This window comes from Manacus vitellinus, unplaced genomic scaffold, assembly GCF_001715985.3.
Source record: "Manacus vitellinus isolate BGI_N305 unplaced genomic scaffold, ASM171598v3 scaffold_0_pilon, whole genome shotgun sequence".
Taxonomy (NCBI): Eukaryota; Metazoa; Chordata; class Aves; order Passeriformes; family Pipridae; genus Manacus; species Manacus vitellinus.
The window spans coordinates 2,716,746-2,744,418 of NW_021938789.1; the positions used below are offsets into that span (position 1 = coordinate 2,716,746).

Consider the following 27,673-nt stretch of genomic DNA (forward strand, 5'->3'; position numbering starts at 1 on the left):
GTTCGTCCAGGCCCAGCTCTTCTAAGGCAGCAGTGACTCCAGCACTCTGCTCTTCCTCTGGCCCCCACACCATAATCACACCTTTCTTACCGTGCCACGGTCCTTAAAAACACTGGGTAATTCACAGTTTACAGAAGAATAATAACTGATAGCTTTTCCATTAAATCCACTTTAAAGTACCTCTTTTAGAGGAACCTGATGGTTATATCATTATGATTTTAATTATAATTTAAGGCTCCTTCTTATTTAAATACATTTTGACAAAACATCTTCATCCTGATAGGCAAGGCAAGCTCCTGGACATGAGGAAACTTGCTTTGCTTATAAACAGATGACAGGACATGACAGATGTCATAAAAGAACCTGTGCAGGTCATAAACTGTACAGGATTTACAAAAATAGTGTCACCACATTTGTCGTAATTCTGTTACCCCATGCAAGTCTTGTGCTGAGAAAAGTGCTGTCTCAAAACACAGCACTGCTAAAAGTTTGATAGCTTTTTTCCTGTTGGAGATTAATTTACAGTAAATTAGTAAGGACTGGATTGTATTTTATGCTTATTCTGTGATAGTGTTAATTTCAAAGAAAGCTGTGATAAATTAGTTTACTATGCTTTGTGCAGGAGTACTTTTACTGATTCAGCAGCTTAACTTACTCAAATCAAACATAAACATATCAACAAGCTACTTGCCATGATTTCAACTTAAAACTACTATTTCTGTATTTTTAAGACACTGCTGCATTTAAGTCCAACATGTGTGACAAACACACACAAACCAGTGGATGTCACACACTGCAGCTGAGAGTAATCAATGTAATTCACAAAAGCATTTCAGCTCTGTCCCTCGTCTCGTCTCTCCTAGTAACAAATTAAAATACTCATTTTTGTCTGGCTGCATGTCACTTATGATGTGACTTTCATATTCAACAAAATACACATGCAGAACTTGCAGACTGCCTCAATGCTTTTTTTTCTGCCTTGTACAGAGCTGGAATGATTTCAAGTATAATTACTAAGAACAGACACTAATGCATTTCAGCTGGCGCTTTGTTTTACAGGTTGGTTTGTCTTCAGAAAGGTAATAGTGGAAATTTATACAGCACCCATGGTTAGAGACAAATAATATTAATAACTATTGGGGTTTCATCAGGTCAGTGTGTGTAAAAGAACTTTTAACAGCACTTCAGCCTCCATTCCATGCCGTTCATTTGAATTGCTAAAACCAATTCATTAAACCAATATGTAAAGATTTGCAGCATCTAAAGACTTTCAGAGAGAAGAAACACTATGCACAAAAAAAACAAACGATGACATTTTTAAAAAAAAAAACTGGATACCACAACAAAAAGGTATAAAAATTTGTATTTATATTATGACGAGATAATGATACAACACAGTACTCCGTGTGCTACAGAACGTAGCAAGCGCCATGTACGTGCGTACAAATGAATCTGTATAATACAGTAAAATGCATCTCACAAACTATGAACCACTCCTTTGGCTCTGGGACCCAGAGGCTCTGGCACAGAACCCACTCGTAACACCTTTAGGTAACAATTTCACCAGTAAGCAGCAGAAGGCTCTCAGTCAGTGCTTCACCTGCACCAAAGTTTCATCACTTAAACATCCGTATTGCACAGACCCTTCCAATGCCATAAATCCCGTGTAACCACAGTTTATGCCTCTCGTGCAAAATGGAAGAAAGAAATTCTGAAATTGGGGTGCCTTCCCTCTGCTTTGCCAGTGGGCCAGCCTCTGGCTGGCCATGCCTTCCTAGGAATCCTTTCCTGGGATTATTTACAATACTTCAGGCAGAGAGAACAGCCAAGATGACCAAATGGTTTCTGGACTTTTCTGTTTCATATATCCCCTGGATTTTAATTCTGGGTGGTTACGGAACACACTTGAATGTTTTCTTTGCAGCTACCAATTAAGAACAGTGCTTTTAGGCAGTCACTTAAGCAAATTGGCTCATTTCATTGCTGGTGAAATTAATTTCTGGTGTGTTTGCCCCATTAGTATTTGTAGGGAGTACAGCTCTTCCTTAAAGGGTATCTAAAGAGATTCAATTATCCTTCCACCAATTTTGGAAAGTGCAAGTTAGTGCACTGTTACTGGCTCATACCACACAAGACAGTGGCCTCTACCAGTTAAAAAAAAAAACAACACAACAGGTTTCTGAAAAAGTAATTTGTTTTGCAAACATTCCTTTATCAGTGCCATCATAAAATGAAGTGTATAAAATTAATATTACTTAACTAAAAACTGTGATGATGTGGCTGTTTTCAAAAATATTTCTTCTCCACAGGGCTGCTCTGCGAGGATCAAAAATTTCACCGCTAATTACCAGTCTGCCAAAAAGTTGGTAAAATGGTGAAATAATCACCTGTTCCGGGAGCAGAGACTGCTGTAAGTACCTCCAGGAAAAGCAGAAGTAGGTCTGCAGGCAGAGCCCACAGTCACCACCTCTTTCCGTTTCTCAGTTCTCCTCTTTTGGCATTTAAGTTCATGTGCTGAAATGGGTACACTTGGATGCTCAGAATTGGTTTTTTTTACTTTTAATACTAAATTTTGGTGGGCTGTGTGTGGTATAGCTGAATCCATACTCATCCATGTCAAAAAAAGTAACACACAGTCTTAATTCTATAAGTTGGATGCAAGTTGTGTTAGATTTTAAGTCTTTTTTTTTTCATCCCAAAGCTTACACTAATAAATTAGGATAGAAACTAATCTACAAACACCAGATGAAAAACTATCCTTCTCATGGATTTTTGGGGGGCTTATTATTTCTGATTTAATCCAGTAAAACTGTTTGAACTGAGTTTGTCCTTTGCACAAGACAATATAGGATCCAGTCTCTGGTTAACAATGTGTTGAAGAGTTTCTACTGCCAAACCTGCTCTTTTCAGAAGATAAATAAATCAGCTGCAATGGGCCTGGCAGGGTACAAGTTGGGCAGAGAGATTGGATGTGAAGGAGGATTCACCCCCTGAATTACAGTGGAGAATTGTGCAGAAAAAACTAACAATTTTAGGCTGTTTTTTATGCCTCTCTGCAGTGATGACAGAGTGCACTGCTGGAGCTGGAGGAAGCGCTAATCCAGGAGCAGTGAGGAGGTGTGTATCCTCCTGACACCTGCCTGCTGCAAGGGAAAGCCCTTCCTTTCTTCTCCCCTCAGGAAACAGGCCAAACCTCCATGTCTCCATAAAAAGAACTTCTCGATGACTTCATCTCTCCAGAGCCCTTTCCACAGAGGAAAAGACCTAGCAGCCCTGTAATCTTGCCTCTACTCCTTCTTTTCCGATGTGCTAATTGCAGGGGAATTAAGACGAGCTGAGCAGTTGGTACCTCCTCGCCTGCTAAAAGCACCATCAGGACACAACATGGCAGAGCTGCTGAGGTGGTGGCAGGATTTAATCTTGCAGCCAACAGCTTGCTTTTTGCAGTCATGTCATGGTTACAGGTACAGTTGTGTGCACACACAGATGCACGCACAAATGTCCAGCTTAAAAAAATGAATAACAATAACACACTTTGCATCCCACGGGGTTACGGCCACAGGTAGCGCTGCACTGGCTGCTCAGCAGCAGGAGAATTGTGTCCCTGAAGGAATGTCAGAGTCTCAACTAAACCTGTGGGACTGCAGCTCTGCTGGGGGGGGGTCAGACCAGCCACCAAGCCCGACACTTGGAACTGTTGTGCCATTGCCTCTAACTGGGCTGCTGCTGTCTGGGGAAGCCGTGCCTGAAAATTCCACCTTAAACTGGGCTGTGCTTGAGGGAGAATGACACAGGCAGTATGGTGTCATTTTTCTTTACCAGCATAATAGCTCCCAGCTGTAATAACTGAAAAAGTAAAAACAAATAAACCCTTTTTATTTCCACTCAAGATTATTCGAGTAATTTTTATTGAAAATATAAGATCTACAAAGCCATGGATACCCAGCGTGGAAGAACTCATTAAGTTAGCACATTCATCTTTAAAAGGAAAATTTCAGGTTGACCTAAGGTACAATAATGTTCAATTTAAAGTCTCGTTTTTCCTTCTGTAAGTTTCAAATCTTTTTTCATTCGGAGGTTCTGTGCAAGAGCTGCTTGTCATGAAAGGAAACACTTTACAATCCATGAATGTGTTCATTATATAAATGAACAGCAACAATATACTAGCCTTTTTTTTTCCTGTTAACAGTCGTGTGTTAAAGTAAACTCTTTTTTTTTTTTCCATGATTTGGAAATTAGTTACATATGCACCAAAGGAGCTAGTAATTTCTGCTGCTTGTCAGCTACACACAATGAGTATATTGCTGTGTGCTTTCCCCAACAATGAGGATTTTAGTAATATGCAAGGTGTATAGAACGTAATACCAAAACCTGCATCACAGAAAATTGTTAATTGTTTTTTAATTCAGCTGCCAGAGTTGATAACCTTAGGCCCCTCCCCAGAGCCAAAGTAGGGGTGGCCATCCATTAGGTTATGTAAATTAAATGTATGTTTTCCTTGTTGGCAAGTTCCAAGCAGTAAGCGAGAGTGCAAACAAGGATCTGTAAGCTGCCACAAAATGATTTCATATTTCTACCCCGTGTTGTAAGAGCCAAAGGGAGGACACGTATGTCAGATGTTGAAAGAACAACTGAACCTTTGTTTTTGATCATTATGGTCAGTCTGTCATGAGGTCTTGTATCCAAATGCTAAAAATGGCACCACACTTGGACATCCCATAGCCTTACACAGTACGTTTGTGTTTCCTCAGCCACTGAGCGCTGGTCTCACAGAGACCCTGACTTTATAAGCTAACAAAATATAGATTTGGGTGCTGAAGAATCCAAGGGAGGGCTCATACAAAGACAATTAACCCTCGCACCAAAACCTAATGTTATGATTTTACTTAAAGCCACACTGAATCAGTTGTGAGAGGGTGAAGATATAAATACACACCTCTGCTTCGTCCGCAAGAAGGTGGACTACTGACCATTTGAACAGAGGGTCTTGAAACAAAGCTTAGTTGTCCTTTAAACAATGAAAAGGAGAGGCATACATAAATGGTCACCAAGGCACAATATGACAAAGGTGAAGAGTCCCTGAGACTCTGGTCTGGGTCTGTACCATTCCCCTCCCTATACAAGTAAATGAGAACATTTAGGAAAATATAATACAAAATCTCTTACAGGAAATATAGACTACACTTGCTAAAATCACTTCCCTAAAAGTGTTTATAGCTTTTTTCTTTTTTTTTTTTATTTTTAATTTTTTTCCTTTTTTTTTTCCTTCCTTTATTTTTTTTTAAAAGACCTTCTTTAAACAGGTAATGCAAAGACTGGTCCATTTTTTTTCTTACCCGGCAAGCCAAGCTCTAATGACTTCACTAAGCAGAAGTTGTATTAAAATACATCTTCATAGTATTGCTACAAGTTGGGTAAATATGTTCTGAACAGCTTGATGAGTACTAAATAAACTTTGCTGTTTTACAGCATACATTTTAATTTTTTTGCACTTTTTTTTAAGAATAGAAAATGCAATTATAGTGTGCAAAAGAAAAAAAATAATTATCTTCTAGCTGAATACTGTAATCTTAAGCCATGCCTTCCATAAAAATGTATTGACATGTGTAAATAGAAGAAAAGAAAAAAAATACAAGCAAACAGATTTCATTTCCTTGCAAGGAAAGATTAACTATCACAAACTGGATCACTTGAGTTCTGTATTCTTCAGAGAAAGAAATGAAAACAACAACCCATAAAACCACTGAAATGCTTCAGATGTCATCCATTCCACGATAACAGGTTAAAACTGCCATGTTGCTTTCTACTGCTCCCATTAACATGGATAGAATGATTTGCTGCTGGTTGGATATTGAATACAAAAAGCAAAAGAAAGTTGAGATCATCCCACATGAAGTCATTATTAGAGCTGGCTTTTCCCCCATTTTGAAGTACAGTAGTGACTTGTAAATACAACCTTTTCTAAAGATATCTGAGATTTGAAGATTTATCTGCCTGCTTTACCCAAACAACAACTGCTGAAAGAATTTGCTCTATGAAGCCCACTATGCAGCATTCAAAATATTTTGGGGTTTTGTTTTTTTTTTCCTGAAAAAATACCACAAAAAGTAGGGTTTTTTGTATCTCTGAATCACTAACACATTGTAGATTCCATTTATTCTTCCATGTTCGAAAAATGGTTTCTGCAAAATCAAAATAACTGTCAAACTCCCTTACGCCATGCTTCCAACAGTTTGAATTTAATTCTTCTTGAATGGAATGACATAATTTATTTCCTTTAATTTGCAGTATGGCTACATCAAGCTAGCTTTAAGTCACAACTGTACCTAACCACAGTTCTCTGCAGCAAACCCATGATTTACAATATCTAATATTGTGGTTACAGTGCAGGGAACCGTGGGTAAGAAACCTCCATGTCAGAGTACTGTGGTTGGGGTTTCCCGGAAGAGTGGCAGTTGACACCTCTGGAATATTCATATATAAGTGCTTCAGTCAGATGGTCCTGAGTTGAACAGGTAACTCAGGCACTATGAGAGCCTGGCATTCAGTCTGCGGGAATGTGTGTAACCTCCGTCACTCGAACCGCTTTGCAAACTGTAGTGGTCTTCAGCATCACTGGCACTTCCAATACTGTCCATTTCACCTGGAGTAAACTCCATTCCTTCAATGTCTACTTCTAAAGAAAACATAAGAAGGCACATTTTCAGAAAGGCAGCAGCTGTAGCAAGTAATTATGGGCCAGTGTCAATCAGCGTTCAGGTGGAACCTGAATCATGCTTCATTTTCAGTAATCAAAACAGAAAGAACTGGCACAGTAACTCCTGAGGAAATGATCATCTTGTCCACCTGAGAATTAAAATCCCTTCTGTCCTCAACCACATAAATACACTGCATGACATCAGTACCAAATGCTGTCCCAGAACTGTTCCAACCTGCACATGACACTGATCTAGCAAGAACCCGACCCTCAAAGGCTGTAATAGCACAAGCCCCACTCCTGGTAATTCCAACCCATACAGGTGTTGGCTGGCGAGGACTGTGGCGTGACCATCTGTCCCCAGTAACTGCCCCAAGACCGACCACTCAGCTCCCACAGGCCCTGAAACAGCCTGGGCGAGTGCTCAGCACGGAAAAACTTCCAAATGGGAAAATAAGAAATGGCAACGGGCAGCTCCAAGAGCTCTGTCTTAAATGAGAACCAAATGCAGAGAACCCTTGGTGATTGTGACACAGAAGATGCTTTAAAAGTTCACAATAAATGATGTGGAATTAATTTATTCACACAAATTAATTAAGCCCAATAAGACTTCTTTTTCCAAGAGAAAATATTATGCCAGCCTTACCAGTAATTACACTAAAAATTCAAAACATTAAATGGTAATTGTTTAAAAAACTGGCAAAACCAGGATAAATAGCTTTAAAAATACACACAGTATTAATAGCTTCAAAACTGATTAGAAAAAAGAACATTTTCCAAAGAATGTAAAAAAGTTGCAGTAGTTTTTTATTCCTCGAATAGCATTATGGAACAATTTTGTCTGGGTTTTGCTGAAAGCTCAGTTTTAGTTCTAAATGACAGTTTCTCGTTCCCCTACTTCCCTTTTCCTTCCTGCTCCTGTGACTGCCCTTGGGAAGCCCTGGTTCAGTTACCTTGTTCAGAGTCAGTGGATATTGTTGATCCCATGCTGTCAGTGCGGATACGCTCCATGCCCTGCACGGATAGCTGCTCCAATCTGCGCTTGAGGTAGCGGTGTTCCCGCTGTAATTGTTCTTTAATGTTTAGAGCTTTTCGGTCCTGTTCTTCCAATTTCTTAAAGGGAGAGGAACACAGTAAGCTGACTGCTTTTACCCACGTTAAAGCAGAAGTAACTTAAGGTCTTCTCATAAACGGTAATTTAAAAGCAATATAAACACTTTAATGAAGTTAAAATGAAATTTAAGAATTTTGATTTCTTAGTTAGCATTCTGCAGAGGTCAGTACAGTTTTGGCGGGCTAGGTCACAGCTGAATTTGTCTCACAATAAGATATATGGATGCAGGAGAAAAAATAATAAAAGAAAAAAATCCCTCAGAGACTCTCCTGCCACTGGCAGACATTCCTTGGCTAAGGCCAAATTATTGTTGCCTTGGTTGTGGGGAGTATTTAAATCATTTTATCAGGCAAAACTGGCATCATCTTTGATAACTCGAGTGCAGCTCAGGTTTCAGTGAGAACATAACACCACTTTAGGTGAAATCAGAGACTTATCTATCACCATAAAGGAACCATCCTGAGCTTTTGAATGCTCTCCCTCCTACCACAGGCCATGTAAAATTTTAGTATTTAAAAAGCTTAATTAACAATAAGCAGCATTAATTATATATAGTGGGAGGAATTTACTAACAGTTCTCTTTATTCTTAGATTTTTTTCCTTGAACCTCTGCAGAGCAAATATGATAATTCTGTGATATCTCCTACAAAATCAATGGTATTAATCCAAAATTTCTCAGCAAACAGCCTGTGAAAGGATTTTTCCACATATCTACCTAAAATCTCCCCTCTGATAGAATAACAGCAGGTATTAATTTTGCAAATAAAAAGAATACATGCTTCACAGTTGGTCCAAATGCAGTTACAGAAGTAGCATCTTTTAATATTTCAACTGAACCCTCTTCCAAATCACTGATAGCTGGTTTTGACGGTATAATTAAGGAAAAAAGTGTAATGAGTAAGATGGGATTAAAAGCATGAAGAACACACAAATCAAAACACCTTTTATTACTAAAAAAATTATCTAACTGATGCAGTAAATTACAGGTTATAGCAGTAAAAGCACTTATAAGAAAGAGCAGACTTCTCTGTGAGCTGTGTTTACACGACTGCTGAGATTTAGGAGATGTGCAGGGAGTGAATACAGCTGCTGACAGTGTCTCCCTGCCATCTGAATGAACCTGGGCTTGCTTTTCTGAGGAGAGTGGGCTGGGACAGTGCACAGCAAACCACAAGCAAAACCCCTCAGAGATTTTGCTGTTCCAGTGCAAGCCTGAAATAAAAGCACTTCTCTCTGAAAAAATAACTGACACTCCTAAACTGGGCAGTTTCCTGGCTGAATGAGATCTACACTCTTCAGCTGGGTGTTAAGCCCCCTCCCAGGCAATACACTCCGTAGAAATGCATCAGAGGTGGATACACAATGTTAAAATAAGAAAAGGGGTTGGTACATCCATGTACACAACAAACCAAATGTGCCCAATTGATCAGATTTCCTCTTCCTGTATTTTCCTGGCTGCAATCCCAAACTCTTAACAGCTATTTTAGGAATGAACTCTGTGATTCATATCCAGGAGACTCAAAACCGTCCAATCTCTCAGAGTAAGTTTCAATACATGGGAGTGTGTGTGAAAAGTTCAAAACTAATGACTGTGTTAGAAATGGGAGCCGGGCACAGCCATGCTCTGGCAGTGCAGCGGGGAGGGAGCTGACCTGACAACGAGGAGCAATTAAGTGCCAACCCAGTTAGGGCAGGTTCAGTTAAAATGTTAAAAAGAAAGTTAAACTTCAGTCTCAGTTTTCAGAAAATGAGTACTTGGTACTGTGCGCAGTGGATTTGGAAAGAAGCTGTTCCTAGCCTTTTTTATCAGCAGCTGAAATGGTAACTACAGGGCTAATCTCTCACACTCGCCACTTGTAAAAACAGTTTTTCAATTTGTATGCATAAGCCCATGATAGGGGGGCAGCCCAAGACAAAAACCACATGCAGTGCCTTTCACGCATGTTAGCCTGAATTATAAACAAGAGGCCAAAATCTCAAATGGTAAAAACAGGGGTTGCCCAGCTGGAGTAAATGTGCTTAGAAGAGCTGAAGAAGTAGCTCTGCAAATCTGTTCACACAAATAGTTTTGCTTAAATTAATCTTTAATTCTTCATATGAATTACATTTCTGTAACTGCAGTGCATCTTAATGATGTACATCAGCAGGCTGTTCTCCAAAATATGCTAAGATTACTGGCAGTGTTCAACCTTTCCTGACACTTTTCTTGACCTGTTTCCCTGTAACACTGAAAAAAATGCCAGATGAGTAATTATAGTCCTGGACACAGCAGCAGAAACCTGTTCTTTAACTTTTATGTTTGAATACCTCTTTGTCTTATTTCTGCACATAACCAGGTTCCCTGAAAATGACGACAGTGAAAATAGGAGTGAAGGTGTTTTTGGAGAGAGGAGGCCTAAGGAGTGATTCACTTTGTATTACCTTTGCCAGTGTAGAGCCTGCACTGCTGCTGGATCACAGGTGAGATTTTGGGCTGGTTTTTTGTTTTAAACTTGTAACAAGGGGAGCCAGCAACTAGCAGGAGATTGTATTTAATTTTGGGGTTCATTTAAATGTTTAAAAAATGCTTCAGAACCTGGTCAGCAAGATGTGGGATGTGGATAAGGCTCACTAGTAGCTATAACACTTTTGACTCTGTTATTTTTTTTATCATGAGTGGATCTGGCTTTTTACATTGAAAGCAACGCAATACAATGTTACCTTGCTCAGTCCTTAAAAACCAAACATATTAATCAACAGCTTTGATACATATATATTATTTTTTTAAACTACAGTGTAAATAATTACATTAGTTTGTAACTAAGCAGAAATGACTCTTTTATATATCTGAGACTACCGGGTAAATTGCAAAACCTTGATACTGTGACTGAAATCTTTGCAACTCATAAAGGCCAATATATCCAGAACATTGGACATATGGATACGGATTTTGTGTGAAAATTAGTTTCCTCTCTATGGATACACATTCTGGAAGATTCTCCTTCAAAAGAAACAAAAACATGCGTGAATGTTTTTACCTTGATATGCATCTTAGCTCTTTTCAACAGACTTAGAGTGGTGTGTCTGGTGCTGTCCGGCCCGAGAGGCACGAGCTGTTTTAGCTGTTCCAAATATAGCCGGAGTTTAGCCCGCCTGCAATCATTAAAAACGGAGAGCGTTGTAGTAGAGTTGCACCCGAACAGCATATCCTATATGCAAACACCATCTGTTTGCAGGATCTCTGTGCAGAACTCGAGTGGCTTCCTTTCCCCTCCCTTTGGCAAAGTTTCAGACTGAAAGGTCACTTGAAATGCAATAATGCTGCTGGCACACTCAGACTGGAGTCTCATACCTGTGTTTCAAAGCAGTCTGCTCAGCCTGGTCAGTCCCATCTCAACCAAGGGGGAGTATGAGCAGAGATCTGAGAATTCCAGGCAAGACTGCACACTCAACCCATGGCTGGGTAAGGAATTAAAACTGGGATTTTGCTTTAACACAGTGATTTCTGCAGGCAGAGACAGAGCTGTGGGCAGCTCCAGACCCTGGTTCCCCTCTCCCCATTCCTATCCCTGCCTGCTGCCATAGGACACACTCCCGCTCTGCAAGGCAGGGGCACCCATGCAGCTCTGCACAACTCAGAGCTGTTCCCAGACATAGTTTATCAATATTGTAACAGGAAGGTCCTGATGCCCCTTCTCTTCCCTTCTACTGACCCACAGTCCCCCCAAGAAGGAGACGTTCTTCCTCTCACTGTACAGCATTTATTATAAATACACAAGAGAAAACAGTTCCAGCCATATTCCTCAACAACTGGGTCCTGCTTCCTGTTACTGCTTTGTAAGTGTCACTACTGCTGCCCTCAACAATCTCTCCTGTACTAATGACATTAATCTATCAATAAAAAGAGGATGAACAAAGTAGTATTTCTAAAAATATCTCTTTTCCAAACCATCTCTCTTTGAGAAAGAAAAGCTGGCAATACAATAGTCCACGAAGCAGTTGCTTCAACTATCCAAAACAAGGTAGAGGCGAACCAAAGAACCACGTGTGAGTGTGTTTCTACAGCTAAATCCTAAAGAAGGTCTCTCCTGGTCTTAATTCACGATTCTTGAACGGGAATCCGTATGGTTCAATGAGACATAAATGCATGCCAAAGCACTTCCATGAGCAACATGGCTACTGTTTTCCTTTCTCCCAGCCTGTTACAGGCTGAACAAAGCGATGACCTGGAGCCGACATCCCCCACACAGCCATAGGAATAACTGAAGCAGATCTCAAGGGTGAGATGAATAATCATCTTTTTCAAATCTGCTCAATGCTGCATGAAGGAAACAAACATTGCAGGGAACTCAATGCTTCTGGTCGAGAATGAACTTTTGAACAGTCAGTTCAGAATCACAACCCAGCATCAGTGTTTGAAATGCAGCTGAAGAGGATTTAATATGCACCAAATGACAAATTACACATGTGTAATTGGAATGATTACTGCAATGTGAAAACAACCTGAAAATTAATGGGGGAAAAACCCAAAGCAACATAAAATCAAATTTAAATACAGAACAGCGATGACTACACACTCACACATCTAGTTCTAGCTGCCTAAAAATCAGCAATGTATTAGGCAAGAAAGAAAACAGCATTTCTATAAAACTGTCAATTCTTTCTTCAAGCCACTTAGGGAAAAAGGAATATTGCTGAAAATGTGATTCACAGGAGAAAACTAATGACAGACTTTTTGTTTAGGCCTGGGGTTTGTTTTTAAATACAAGGCTCTAAACTTACCCATCTAAATCCTTTCATTTAAACAACATCAACAAAGGCTGGGCTAAGTATTCATAAAAACAGCCCCATCAGATCCCCGAGGCTGCTACCTTAAACTGGGATATTGATCTTTAAAACAGCGAAATACCCGAATTATATCTGGTATTTATACAGAAAATCCTAATCAGGTAAATTTATATTTCTGTGCCTGTAATCTCTAACAGCTGCCTGGCCGGGTTTGCATTTTAAATACAAAAACTTGTTTCAGGGACTAAATTCGAATAATCTTTTTGTATTGTAAGTGGCCTCTAAACACACACGCAATCGTCTGCGTCACTCAGCAAAACTTGGATGCAACTGTATTTAGACAGCTGACAAGAAAGTGGGGACTGAGGATAAAGGAGGATATGGAAAGGAACAGAACAAGAATAGTATAGGTGGTAAATAAAGAGTTAAATGCATTGAAATGGAATGATCTATATACTTGAAGTAATTAAAAGTCTGATAAGGAATATACGGAATTGTTGATCTAAGATCTACTTCGTATTAATCCTGGAAAACGTTAATGAAACCAGACTACGTACTCAACTTATCTGCAGCTACTGCTATTTGAGGAAAGTCTGCTTTCCACAGGGAGAAAGTAAGGCTTTAGTGTCCATCCTTACCATCGACTGGGGAGTCAACAGAAATATTGCCAGGATTCAGGGGCACGGCTGTATGCCTTTTTAAATCACTAATTCTTTTAGGTTATCTGCCAACCCAGTAAAGCAGGACTTCACAGTAGTGCCATGAAAAACACTAAGTTAAGAAGACTATTTTAACTGACCAATGAGAAGAGTTAAAAGGAACTAAATATTAACAAAAATGCTTTAGGCATTCTCAGCACTAACAACTGATAGCAGTAAATGTTATTAATAAACACACTTGCTGAAAGATCTCCTCTAACTTCACCTTTTTTTCTTTTCTAAGGGACTTTTCCTTTCATCTAATTACTCAGCATCTATAAATCTGTTAAAGATTTTAAAGCATGAGCTTTATGCAGATCTTTACATAAATGCAGGCATGCTTATGTGACTAATTCATGTATTAGAATCGATGGCATAGATTCTGAACGTACGAAAAGAAAACCAGCCCACCACAATTCCTGTGGTGCTGGAGTAAATATCCCCATATCTTTCATTTTGCACATCTCAGAAAAAACTGTAATAAGAATGTAAGAAAACATTTCAGGCATGTTATGTTAACAGATCACACCAGCAGGAACAAGGGACTCAAATTTCACAGCAAGTAAGTTGTCTCATACAGACTCTGCCAGCACTAATTTCTCTCTTTTTCTGCAGGGACCTGACAGCTTTTGCTTTTCCTCGGCTGCCTGTGACCACCGGAGGAGGGAAAGGCACTCACAGAGGTAATCACAGCCGGAGCTGCTTTGTGTTTTGCAGCTCACACCTTAAATTCCACCTAAAAAAATAAGCAGAAAAAGCAGCCTGATCTCAAGAGCAACGGGGTAACAGTCTCTGTGCATGAAATGTGGTTGAAGGTGGGTAATTACACTGTGCTCCAGCTTCGGACCCCAACTGCTACACCTTCGCCCACACCGAGTGTGGTGTCAGGCCAGGACAGCAGTGCCTACAGAAGTGGGCACTGTTCTCACCTCATGTGGATGCACAAAAATATCCCCCTCGTCACTGGTACTGAATCCATCAGGGAAGGTAGGGATCTAAAAAAATGCCATCCAAAATCCGAATCCTCAAGCCTGCAGCTCTCCATTTTGGATATAGCCCCACATATGGAGAGGTGCATGGGTGCCCTATCTCTGATTTACCACACTGTCCTTTGTGCCAACTGACAAAGGGGTTTCAGATGTTCAAGACTTCAGCGTTTCTCCACAGGAAAGCTCACAACATGATCCTATCAGTCTGCATTACAGCTCCTCTAATGCTTAATAAGCCCACAGATTGTCCCACTGGAGGGACAAAGCACCAAAACAGTGTTGTTAAGAATTTCCCTGTAGAAGGAGGACATCCAATGGAACTGAATTTGAAGACCACTCACTGACTCTAGTTAGTCCTTGGAGACTCCACTTTGCTCCAGCGTTCAGCTGTGGAAAGGCACATTCACCACTTCTCAAAAAAAGGCTGTCCCTAACCAATTCCGAAATTGTGTTAAAGGAGTCTGTTAAATAATGGTCAAGAAGCTTTGCCACATGTATGAAATCCCAGATGCAAATCCATTTTAATGCACCAAGAAATGGAATACCAAGATACAGAGAAAAAAAAAAAGAAACAAAAAAGTCTATTGTTCACCCTAGATAATCTTCATTCCAAGGAAACTGCAACAACTCCAAGAAATTCCTACAACTACTTGACAGGCAGTTGCAATGGGAACAAAATACTTCTCTGTAGGGCCAAATAATACAAGAGGCAATGGCTGTTAATTGTGAGGTTCAGGATGGATATTGGGAAACAAATTTTTTTATTAGGACAGCAGTGCACAACCAGAATAGGTTGTCCCGAAAGGCTGTAGAAGGCAGTCCCTAGAGGTTTTTAAAGATTTACCCAGACAGAGCCATAAACATTCACAGATATACATTCATGTCTATGAACACGTAAATCAGATTGCCTGTAATGCTGCAGCATTTGACTCACAAGATTCCCACTCGTGTAACAGCAAAACACACACAACTGTGCAACTTGAACCTGCGCCACTCTGACTGATACAGTGCTGGCATGTTTGTGAAGTGACCTGATCCACTGTAGCCTTTCCACAGGGACTCTCCAAGGCTTTTTCAGGCCCAGCACTGCAGACAGAAATGGCCTGCAGCCAGTCAGACAGCAGACAGTTGTTCAAGCAGCAGTTGCACAGTTTTCTGACAGCAGCAAAGGTGCATTTCCTAAACCATTCAAGTATAAATCTGCAGACTTTATTTGGAGGCCACTGAGCTGCACAAAGCCAGCTGGAAAGGCAAAGTGCACACCCCAAGCAAGCTCCTCAGTCTTCAGCATGGTATGGCTTAGCCAGGCTGTGGGGACATTAAAATGGCCACAGACACTCATGATACAGGGTGACAGTGTCAAGTTGATGTGAAATGCGTGTCTGTCCATCCTGCCACCACAGCTGGGCACCCCATGCAGACAAGCTTCTGACAGCTGACATGTTTATGGTAGGTAGCATAGGGTGGGCACTTCCTTGAAGCTGCATCCAAAGACATAAACAACAGTTCCCACTGTTGGCATCATGCTCCTGACTGCCAGAGGTCACTTGCTGAAAGTGTCAGAAGGGCTATGCTCATCTGTTTCTGAACATTTGTGGGCAAGAGCATAAAACTCACTAGAGAAAAGTAAAATTCATGACAAGTGTTCACCTTGCACATCCTCCAGGTCTCACTCCACAGCCTCCTGAAATTAGAAGAATGACTCTCTCATGTGTACCCATTCTGTGCTGACCCAAAGCTGGTTGTAGAAAGGAAAAAGCAGCTCTATTAGCAGTTTGTCATCCCGTGGGAAGTACCAGAACAGTTCCCTTTGGTCCACACCCCCTCCTCCTACTAGCAGATTGCCCAGTCAAGACATGGAGCTGTCCTGGCCATACTGGGAGGCATCTTAGACCTGCAGCATCTCCAGCTGATGGGCAGCAAGGATCTGGAATGCTAGGAAATGGACAAAAAGTCACTCCATGTCTGTATTCCCACACTACCTGCTCTGAATTTCCCTTCCTGCTGGCTCCAGCAGAAGCTAGTTGCATTAGACATGGTGTTGTTGCTTCAACATCCACAGCCCAAGGTACCTCTCACCGCAGTGCACCACCTGAGCACGTATGGGCATGGAACAATTCTGGCCTCACAAGAAGGCCCCACCTGTGCTTTCTCCAGGGTGCCTTAATGCTAAAAACACTTGTGTGGCTGAACATGTGTCTGTGTTTCAGATGTCCCAAATTTAGTCTACTAAACTAGCTCTGTGTATGGGAGGTTGACATACTCTCGAATCAACTGCTAAATATACTTGTTTGGTGATGCTCTGAAAAGAAAAGGACACTTACAGATCAAACACTCAAATGACACTGAAAATGCAATCGCTACAAGCCATGCTAGTGAGAACAAGAGGCACTTTTGAAATAGATGCAAAAATTAAAAATTCGTCATTTCTGTACGTTAACCGTTTCGGTCCAGAAACCAGACAGAATCAGACCCTATCACAAGGCAAATTTAGGACAAATTTAATACAAACAAAACCCCCACTTCACAGAATAGAAACATATTTGAACTTGATCTAGAAGAAGGCACTACAAGCTAGACAAGAGTTACTGAAGCATTTCTGATTCCTTTTCTCATGTTTCACATTTTTTTCCACATTCAAACCCATCCTGGTGCTGTACAATGAAGTTAATACACAAAGGTTTAAATATAGAGCAGTTACTAAATTTTTCATTGTTGCATAATGACTATGTAATCTGGCTTAATAGCGTACACAGGATAAAGTCAGAGAAGAATCTCTGCACCAAAAATTCACTTCTGGAATCAAATGTTCTCCAGGTACATTGTGAACCAAAGTAGTCTGGCCTGAGCCCACAACTCTGGGTCAGAGACACTGGCAGTGAATTAATGGTTGTGTTTTCTCCTTAAAGAAACGAGAAAACCAGACAAGAAATCCAGCATAAAATACAGAAGTGAACTAATTGTAAGACACTCATGTTTTTACAGGAAGACTCTTCACAGATTTATTTGTGAAATGCAAATACCTGCATGCAGGGAGCACTCAAGTTTTAGACAGAATCAGCAAACAGAAGCTCAGGATCCTTTGTAACATGCACTGGTCAGGATGAACACAGACAAAATCATTACCCATAAAGCTATCATTATTTCATAGTTCTTAAGAAATGCAGAAATGCAGCAGTAGAAATTTCCACATTGTGACTTCAGGTTCACCTGCCACCAAGGTAAAATCAGGGTGAGGAACCCTGTCTGCCTTCTGACTCCAGCTTCAACCCTTTCTTACTGGAGCTTGACACAACAAAGCAGCATCTCTTCAGGGCTGCAGCTCTTTTTATTCTGTGCACAGTCACGCTCTACAGCAATGACGGAATTTTCCTGCTAACTGTTTTAATGATACTGAAAATTCAGTGTGTTTGTATTATTTTGTATAGTCCTGGATATCATGGCCACACATGTAATGTAGGTAATTATGTAATTATATACCCAACTCTGTTTAGTAGAAGCTGGTACTGAAGCATACTTGCCTTGCTCCTCTTTAAGCTAACACATTTACTGAAGTGTCAGGAATTACATATTTACAGCTCTACAAGACTTTTTATAAGCTACCAAAGATGATTCTGTACTAATTAAAACACATTTGTTTACAAAGCCATTTAAAGAGATTATATATAAACTTCCATCTTAAGAAATCACAAATATTCAATCAGATAAAAATGGTTCTAAAGAAACCTACTTATTAATAGTCCAGACAGCATTTGCCATATCTCCAGAAAAATATTAAATACAATGGAAGATAACAACCCTCACTGCAATATAAAATCCTGTCTCCTCTGGATTTACTTCAGTCAGAAACACTTCCAATACTTTCTCCTCTACAAAGGGTACCTCAAATACTTCTTTTTTTTCCAAAGGATGCTCCAGCTCACACTTGAGCTGCACAATCTATTTCAACTGCACAACAAATCTGCTGTAGTGAAAAGGAAAGAAAACCTCTCAGTATTAAAGCACTGTACCACAGCAAGGCACCCAGTGTGCCAATTGCTACGAGATGTGTGAAAAGCTCACTCACAGCCTTGAGTCAAACCCAGAGAATTCAGTCACTCTCTTAACAGCAAACCTCTTGCCTTTTATTATCCAAGGAAAGATAAGCCAAACACCAGTGTTCTGCAATAGATGTAGGGGGTTTTTTTCATATTAAGAACAAAATCCTGAAGTTTGCGGTGCCGGTGAAGATTCATCAAAGGTTTGTTCCATGTGGCATTTTTTGCCTGTGTCAATCAGAGGCCTCTGCAACTAAATTCAGCAGCAAAGCCCGGGAAGGCACCGTGGAAACTAACAAGCAGAAGGAGCTGCGAGTGCCTAATTGCAGTGATTGTTAGTGAATTAAATGCAACAGCCCTACAATCAGTGCAACCGCCCGCTTTATTTACTGTGGTAACCAGGAGTTTCATCCTCTATCTGCTTTTTCAGTGTGCTGAACACTTGTTTGCATCTGTTTTGCTAAACTGAAATCAGCCAGATCACTTTAACAGCCTTGGTCTTGGGGTACCTCGGAGTATCCAAACACAGGACATCAACCACCTATGAAGGCAATTGCTGCATCTCTCCCCATCACAAGCTTTGAGAGAGTCAGTGCTGCCATGGACTTATCTGCAAGTTTTCATGGGAATACTGCTCAGAAACGTCTGGTGCTGTTCCTAATGCTAAGGAAGACAGAAAAAAAAACCTCTGCTGCCTGTTATACAGCTAATGATTTCCATGTTTTGCGCATTTTTATCACTCTGAGAAATATTTTAGTTCTCTTTTACAGTATATATAAATGCACACTGCAGCACTCACAGTGCATTTTATTTACTTTCACTCAGTGCCACTTCAGCCTACTTGCTGAGCCTAGACTCCACACTTGACTTTTGCCTTTTTACCTTCCAAAAGATGCCACTTGTTCTGGAACATATGCACGGTATCAGAACTTATTCCTACATCTTTCAGTAAACATAAGTTAAGGGAGGCATCTGCAGTGCCTTAAATGTACGCATTTTTGGCCAGCTAAGCCTCTTGGCAGCAGTGCACAGAAAGCTACCTGGGATGCAAGCTGGGGACAGATGAGGAGTGGCTGGTCTCTAAGGGGGAAGCTGCTGACTCAAGAGAGGGAATGCCTCACAGACCTTGCTGTCCATGTTGCCCTCTTCCTCTCTCCCTCCTTTCCCCATCCCTCCAGTAGCACCTTGCTGAATGCAGTGACAGTTGCCTGTCCTAAATTACAAGCACTGGACTACATCAATGTTTCTTCACCTCTCAAAATGCCCAAAGCAGACTTCGATGCACTTTATGCTCCAGTTCCCACCGGAAGGTGAGCTGTGGTGGCCTGTGTACTGCCATAAGGCAGGGACAGCAGCAAAGATGAGGAAATGACAGCAGCTCCTGAGGCTTGCTTTGGGCTGGAATGACCCTGTAAAGCAACACAGACAACACTAGCATGAGAGACCTGACCAGAGCCTCAGCAGCTGGTGCTGGTCAGACTGCCCAGTGCTGTCCCTTCAGGAGTGCACTGACAGCAGAAGCAGACAGACTGATGAGGGTCCCAGAGTCACATCTGACTTAGGCCAGCAGAAGGAATAAAAGCCCTGTGGCACAGTTAGTGCCTGTTGCTGTATTGTTCCTCAACCTTCTCCCACTTGAGCTCTCCTGCTGTGGCAGAGCAAGCACGAGCTGTCAGAGATGTGTGAGGTGTGACAGAGATGTGTCACAGCACAGTGCACGCTCACCCACGGAGCTAAACTGCCCACAGACCAACCCAGCAACACAGGAGGCACTCAGAGGAGCACTTGGACAAGGCAGGGCACAGGCAGGCCCATGTCAGCAAGGACTCTGGGGCAGGTGGAGCACCAGCAGCTCTGACTGGTATCTGGTTTACCCACTGGGAAACCATAGCCTCAGGCTCTGCAGTATTAAGAGCTGCAGGACCAACATCTGACCACTCTAATCTTCTCTCCTTGTTTTTTAACAGACTCCTCCCTGCAGCCAGGCTTGTCCTCACAGCTTGCCCCAGGCTTCAGCCATCCTACTGTCTTAAGCTGCTCTTATTTGAAGAGCAGCCATGAAGAGTTTAAAAGCCCTTCCTTGTCCTGGGTCTCGGTGATAACTAAAAGCAACATGAAGAAATTTGAGATGTGCTTCATGGGAAATGTCAACAGGAATTTACAAGCTATACAGAGATTCCCAAAAGCATCATAAGCAAAACTTACGGCAGCTGGATATAATTTGTCTTTCCTGGATGGTGACCATCACAAATTTACATGTATGAGATTCTACATCCTTCAACCACAGGCAATAAAATATCTGACCTTGCAAGAATCTGAGGCAACAGAAATCAAAACATTATGAAAACAGCTAAAACCCACTGCAGTATATTTTTGCCCTTGTGTGAATTTCTCTTCTGCAAAGAAAAAAAAAAAAAAGGAGATTCCAACCTATATTTTAGCATTTCAGCCTTTAGGTTGTGCTCATCCATAAAGAACAATTTTCTGTATTTTAAACCTTCAAAGTCAATGTCAGGCAAATATGAACAATTCTTAGAGCTACAGAAAAGGAATTTCTTTTTCAGGTGTCTTCTATTTTTGGCCCCGTTACCTAATGATTGCCTTTAACATTTACCTCTCAAATGCTTTTAAGCAACAGTGAGGGAGGTGTCACCTAGTACCACGAGCTCAGTGTCACACAGTACCTACCTAATCCAGGCAGATGAACAACAGTGCCTTGTGGGGAAATACACAAGTGATGGAAATACCTTTGTGCACACTGAAAACAGAGTCCACAAAAAACTAATCAGCCATGCTTTTAATAAACTTATTTAATACTTCATTCAGCCAGCCCATTTGTTTCACACATTGAAATGCACACACTGCAATTCAGTAGTCCTCCTAAATTAGACCTCTCAAACCCATCTGTCTTACTGGCACTCAAGTTTCTTAGATTACACTGCAGGGAGACTCAAGTTTGTCTGCTACCTCAGAACAGTGTCAGACCCAATTAGATAAGGAAAGTGCCATCACAAGATCATGCCACTACAGGATCAAGCAGTTCTAATTCCCACTTGAAGTTACATGGAGGCACACACGTACTTACACCCGCTGCCCACAGAAACCCCAAGAGTGGATTAGGACTTGCAACCATTTACATGAGAGCAGTAACACTTTGGCCCTTGCTGGCAGTGGAACACCACAAAGCAAATTTCCACAGCACATCCAAACCCACACTGTGGGTCTGCAGTTCTGCTACAGGTGTGTTTGCATTTGCCACCTTTCACAGTACTCTTGCAAGGAATTTGTTGAGGACTGCAGAGTGGGTCAAAGAGAACTGCATTTATTTAAACAAGGAAAAGCTGCGTAGCAACAACAGGTTTGCACCAGGTTAACACACAGAGGGGAAAAGGATGATAATGATAATTTTCCACGAATTAACCATTCACCAACAGGTGGTTGAAGAGGATGCAGTCTGTCTCACCCAGAAGCGGCTCCTGAGAGCGTGTCTGTCCCTCTCACATGGAGTTTAAGGCACAAGGTGTAGACTGGCTCTATACACACAAGCTACACGTTTTATCGACTGACAACACCCCAGAGCAAGTCACTGCTTACAAATCAGCTCATGGCTTGAAACCGGCTTTAATTATCAGAACTGTTTCCCCACATCAAAATGCTAAGCAAGAACATCGTGTCTCAGGACAGCTGCCAACAGGAAGGATCTTAAAAAAAAAAGGAGGGGGGAGAGAGACTACAATGCTTAAATAAGCCCAGAGAAGTTGAGCTGCAGCACAGCACTAAGCCAAGAGAGCACAGTACTGGGCCTAGTGAGCTTTTTTCTGCCTAATTTTAAACCTCCCTATAGACCTGGTTATTTTATATGTATGTCAAATGAGGGGAGAAATGTGTTCAAGATTTTTTTTCTTACACCACCACTGTATGATGCCAAATTAAAGGAGAGGCAAGTCAAGTTGAATTATTTTAGCTAAATTAAAAACATGCATTGCTGTCACACACTGAGCACAAGGCCTTGGGATTGCAGACAGCCAGAATTAAGCAACCTTTTCCTGCATCAAGTTAAATGAGTGTGAAGCACTAATATCTGCAACACTGGATACCTGTGACTGTGGTTTTATCGTCTGTTGTACCCCCATATTCAAATACCAAGTAAATACAAGCATCCGATTTAACTAGCCTGACAAATGCTGTAGGGACTCCACATTTTCATGTGCACGAGGCACCAAAAGAAACAACAGCAATTTACACCACTGTTTTAAAACCTAATCAGAGTTAAGGCAACTCTCTCCAGTTCAGCACCTAAACAATCACTTTCTCATTCTCAGAGGTAGGAAGTTTTAAGCTCTGAGCAGGAAACTATCAAAAAGAGATATTCAGTGCTATGTGTTACTTCCATTTTTGCTTTTGCTATTACTTCCTCAGCGCATGTGCCCACCAAAGCTTTGTGGCCATCTTAGAGAGAGCAGCTAATGATGGCAGCTTGAGCATGCACAAGTGAAGTTTACTGGCTTTTGGGGAGGAAGGAGATGGTTGGGCGTTGCTGTCTTTTACAAATGTAGATACTTGAGATGTGCTCCAGCAAAACAGTTGAGGTGCCCTGAGACAACAGCAGGGTGACTGTTCCAGCCAACTGAAGGCTGGTTCAGACCCCAAGTGAGAATGCCAAATGAAGAGAAGAAAAGCAATCACACTGAAGTAATTAATAATACATGTCCCCAAATGTCTTGCTGTATGTCTCCAACTCCCTCATCTAAACCTTGTAATTAGAGATGAATAGAAGACAGTGAGGTGTATATATAAACAAATTTAGGGGAAGGATTAAATGCACTGACTGTAATTAAAGATGGTCTCTTCCAAGACTGCAATGGGTATTCTTACTTTCAGATGAATTGAAAGATGAGCAACATTTATTTCCCCCTGCCAAAGAGCAACAAAATACAGCATCATGGGACAGTGGACACTTGCAGATATCTGACAGTCCTGCCCCAAAGTTTAGATATAGCTTGCCACAGCACAGATAGTGCCTTGTTTATAATTTAATTTCCATCCTATTTCCCTTTCCATTGAACAGTACAAAGCTGGTGGTCCCCGAGTCAGACAGGGTGCAGTCGATTAGAATCTGAAAATGATCCATTTGGGGATGCTAAGGTATGGAACAGCTTTTCAAAACTCTTCTCCCTTTCCTCCTTCTTCTTTCCCACAAAACTCAGCCCAGATTTCTTAACTGCAGCGTCCTGAGATTATCTGGCAATGGAAGGAAGAGCCGGAAGTTTGGACCCACTCGCCATGTGAGTATGTAAAGTCAGGCAGTGGGAACCAAGGCACCCAGCAGTCTATTTTAAACACCTCTTAGCACCTACACCCAATAACTGCTTCTAGCCAAACACACACAACAAGCTCCCAAATTTCCCTAGCAGAAATTACTTGCTCCACCCATGCTGTTCATTGCAGTAGTCAACACAACAGCACCTACCAATCGGGATTAAGTCAGCTTTCTTGGGGGAATTACAGGGTTTGCTACCTTTATGTTTTGTAAATACCAGCTAATGTGCTATGTAAGACACAGAGTGTCTGTGCAGCCGGTATTTGCAAACAGTGATGGTATTCCTCACTTCAATAGGAGCTGCTGAGTCCTGGCAGCAATTACATGCCAGGCAGGTCCCTTACTTAGCACCTTGTATCTTCACTTACTTGCCTAAATTGAACCATCAAGGAAAGAAAAGCAGATAAATTTGTCAGGCATTAATCCCAAAGTGGCATTTGGGAAAAGAGGACTCACCACTAGTCCTCCAGCTTTTTAGAAAGGTTTTACCATGGTCAGATGTAGTCTTTGACTGTTACCCAAATCTTCTGCTTTCTCACTATAAGGTAGAATCTAATATAGGCTTGCTTAATGTAGGGCATGTAGCCTGTAACTAGAGTTGTTAGTTGTTCAAGTCAGAAGCATTGTGATGTGACCTCATGTACCTACATCCAAGCCCACATCTCTTCTGTGTCAGCTGTGCCAATCTCCACACACTACACAGTTAGTTACACTAATCTGTATAGAAAAAAAATTGCACAACATAAACTAGAATTAAACAATCATTTTAGCCACTTAACATCCTTTGACAAGTCCTGTCACCCTGCTCTAGTTTAGCAGGGTGTGTACATAGCTCGGCATATGCATTTCCATCTCAAAACACAGCACTCTATGAAGTCCCAAAACAACTCTCTCCTTCCAAAAATAGGGAGGGGCAGATAGAAGGAGTATCTTATCCATTCTTGTAGTTTGCACAGTTCTTTAGGACAAGAACAGTCAGTTTTAACTGGATCCCGTGCATGGAGGTGGCAGGGGGGTTGGGTTTATTTTGTTTTTCCAAAAAAGGCTCAAATTAAACTTCTGTGAAGGAACAGCATTATGCTTTTTCACATATATGATCTGCTGGCTAAATGTTCATGCTCAGTAACTTTCTGGAACCTTGACTGCATCCTCTGCAGCTGCCCGGATGTGATGTAGGGTTCAGGCTGCAGGCACAGCTCCTACTGAAATCCCCTGGGTGTGAGGCAGAGTCAGGCCCACAGCCTGCCACATGTTAAACCATCATGTGTACCAAGGGGAAAAAACACAGATTAAAAACTACTTGACCTGCAAAGGAATTCTGTGCGGTAAATCTAAGCACAAGTGTCTGCTGACAGAGACCACGAGAGGAAAGGGGCATGAGCTGCAACAGGGAAGTACACACTGTTCCATCCAGAAAGAGACATTTTGAATTTGGGACCAGGCCATGGCATATCCAATACTCAAACAGCATAGGCCTTCCAGGGAAAGGAGTGCTAAAAATAGAGCTAGAGATGCCAATGCAGCATGGAGGCAGGGAGAGGAAGAGACAAGACAACCAACCCACAGAATACAGCCACTTCCTCCAGCTTAGGTTGATCCCTTTTTGTCTGCTCCAGCCGGGGACACTGTGACATCACTGCTCATGACATACTTGGAAAAAAGTAATCCAGCCTCCTGCAGATTTGGTGTAAATCCTGAGTGCAGAGCCAACCTTGCCTTAAAGAGCTGGAGCTGCACTGCTGGCTTGCAGGTGCATTTGCCACTTCTTCAAACCACAGCAGGTACCACTTCCGTATACCCAGTTTTGGTCTGTGGGCTTCCACAGACTTGACTGGTTGGGATGCAGCCAAAGATTCCCGTGGCATTACGTAAGACTCATTTGAGAGGCCAACTTCTTAAAGCCCATTAGCTGCCTAAATACCTTTACAAAAAAAATCAAGTTCCAGCTCACTTGCCCAAATGTAGCTGAGCAAGCTTAAAAAAAAAAATTTTTTTTAATACCTAATTCAACAATTTTTTTTCTCCTCCAATCAAGACAGCAGTCACCATCAGGCTTCTCTTCCCTTATTTGCAGGGAATCAGCACCTCGCTGTTGTCTGTGGAATCCTGAAAGCAGCTGGAATTCCGGCCCACCCATCTCCTCTTCATATGAGACCAGCCCACTCTCTCTACCATGCTGGGTAAGAACTGGCCAGGTCAATTAGCAGATGCTGAAAACATAAACCACCTTTCACATAGTCCATTAGAGGCTGACACACTGTGGACTTATGTTTGGAGAGAGGCATGAACAAATTCGAGTGGAAAAAAACACATGCACTTGGTTCCTCGCCCATCTGCTCTCTGCTGGCTGCTGGGCTGGCCAGGAAGCACACAGCTTTCTGGAGCCCAGACCTAGGACTGCACTTGGGCTCCACAGTTCAAAGCCAACTTCAGCAGGAAAAAGGACATTACAATTGAGTCAAGGCTGTATTTTGGTCCCATTTTGCGCTGCCAAATAGAAGCTTTATCCAAAGCATGAGGATGTGCACATCTCTGACACCTGGAATATAACTTCCTGAGCAGATTAACTTCCAAGCTTCATCTGCTTAATATACCCCTCCTTTCCAAACCAGCAGTCTAGGTGGGAAGATACTATTGTTGGGAGTGCATAATCAGGTGAGTTGCTATGTGCACTGGAAAGACAGCAGTTCAGTGCAGAAGTATTTATAGTAGTTATTGCAGCAGGTAGTGCAGGAAAAGCCACAGGTCCAGACACTTGCTGATTCTCTAGAAATGGGGAAATGGTGAGGAAAGAACAGCATTTCAATGCAAAGTTTTAAACCTTTCAATTTCTTTAATTCCATAGATCAATCAGACCCAGAAACATGGGACATTTCAATAAAAGCACAGAATTAAATCTTCAGTTCTGCGGGTCCAGTTTTTTATAGACTTTGCTAAACAAGCTCTTAAAAAAAAAACCAAACACAACAGAAATTTAAGACACAAATGCCTCAGATTAAATTACAGGTAAAAGGGGGTTTAAGATGAGATTCAGGCTTGCACTGGCTGAGTCAACACCATTCACCTACCCACTACAGCTGGTACCCTCAGAGAAGCAGCCATAGCTGGGCAGGAGGAGCTGGTGCCCAAACCATGGTGGCCTTCAGATCACAAAAGGCAAGTCATGCTCCTAAGACACTACCTTGATAAAGCAGTGCAAAGGTATGTTTATTGCAATTCAGTGGAATTGTAATAAACCATTTCACACCAATGAGATGGTGTAAAAAAGTTCTCATCTTACTCGATGAGAAAACCAGAACAGATCTAGTAGGGAGGTTAAGTTCAGCCAGTAAGGCGACATGGTTCCCACCAATAATGTAGCAGCCACATTATCTGGATGGTTTAGATATAATCTGGACACATCCTAGAAATGGCAGTTTTTATAGACCCATTATAACAATGAGATCTGTCCCAGGTCAGTAAGACCCATCCAGCACAGCACTCCAGGCAACAGCAGCCAGAACTGGATGCTTAGGAGAAACATTAAACTGACAGAGAAGTGAACTATAACTGCTCTGTACTGTAAATTAACACTGTGAATTAACACTGTCACTCAAAGAAGCCATCCACCCTCTCCCTGTGCTGGCATCAGGGTGTGCCTCTGACAGTGAGCTGGGTCAGGAAGCTTCTCCCCTCCTGCTGTGCCGGCAGGAAGCAGGGCCCAGCAGCACCAGTGTGTGACCAGGGTTAAACTCATGATGGAAGCACAGCAGTGAGACAAATACTGGGTGACCCTTCCCTGGAAGGACTTTACCTCCACCACCAGTTTGGGGGTCTCCTCAGTTAGTGGTGGCACCACAGCCATTCAGAGTGATGGATCAATGCAGTTACATCTTTATGCTGCATAACCGTGCTGACCACAATGGTAATTTATGATTTTGAAAAGGCAGCCCATAACAAAAATAAACATTAAGTATTGTTTTGGTATGCTATTATTTCAATGACCTTTCGGTTCTGTTTCCAAACTTCCAGGTTTATCAGCAACTGCCAATTACATGTTTTTCATTAACTC

At 41.6% G+C, this 27,673-nt stretch overlaps 1 protein-coding gene across 2 annotated transcripts in view; it reads right to left on the reverse strand.

Annotated features, from left to right (window-relative positions):
- Positions 1-2,547: 2,547 nt before the first annotated feature.
- Positions 2,548-27,673, reverse strand: part of MXD4 (MAX dimerization protein 4) — a 29,799-nt gene continuing 4,673 nt past the window's right edge. Inside the window, exons 1-4 of one of the 2 annotated variants that reach the window (XM_018088705.3) lie at positions 15,916-16,005; positions 10,829-10,943; positions 7,651-7,810; positions 2,548-6,676 (exon numbers count right to left, since the gene is read on the reverse strand). In XM_018088705.3, coding sequence (XP_017944194.1) covers positions 6,528-6,676; positions 7,651-7,810; positions 10,829-10,943; positions 15,916-15,986 — 495 coding nt within the window. In that variant the 5' untranslated portion in view covers positions 15,987-16,005 and the 3' untranslated portion in view covers positions 2,548-6,527. Of the gene's footprint in view, positions 6,677-7,650; positions 7,811-10,828; positions 10,944-15,915; positions 16,006-27,673 lie in introns of those variants that run through there. The other variant, XR_003915867.1, reaches the window with a different exon arrangement.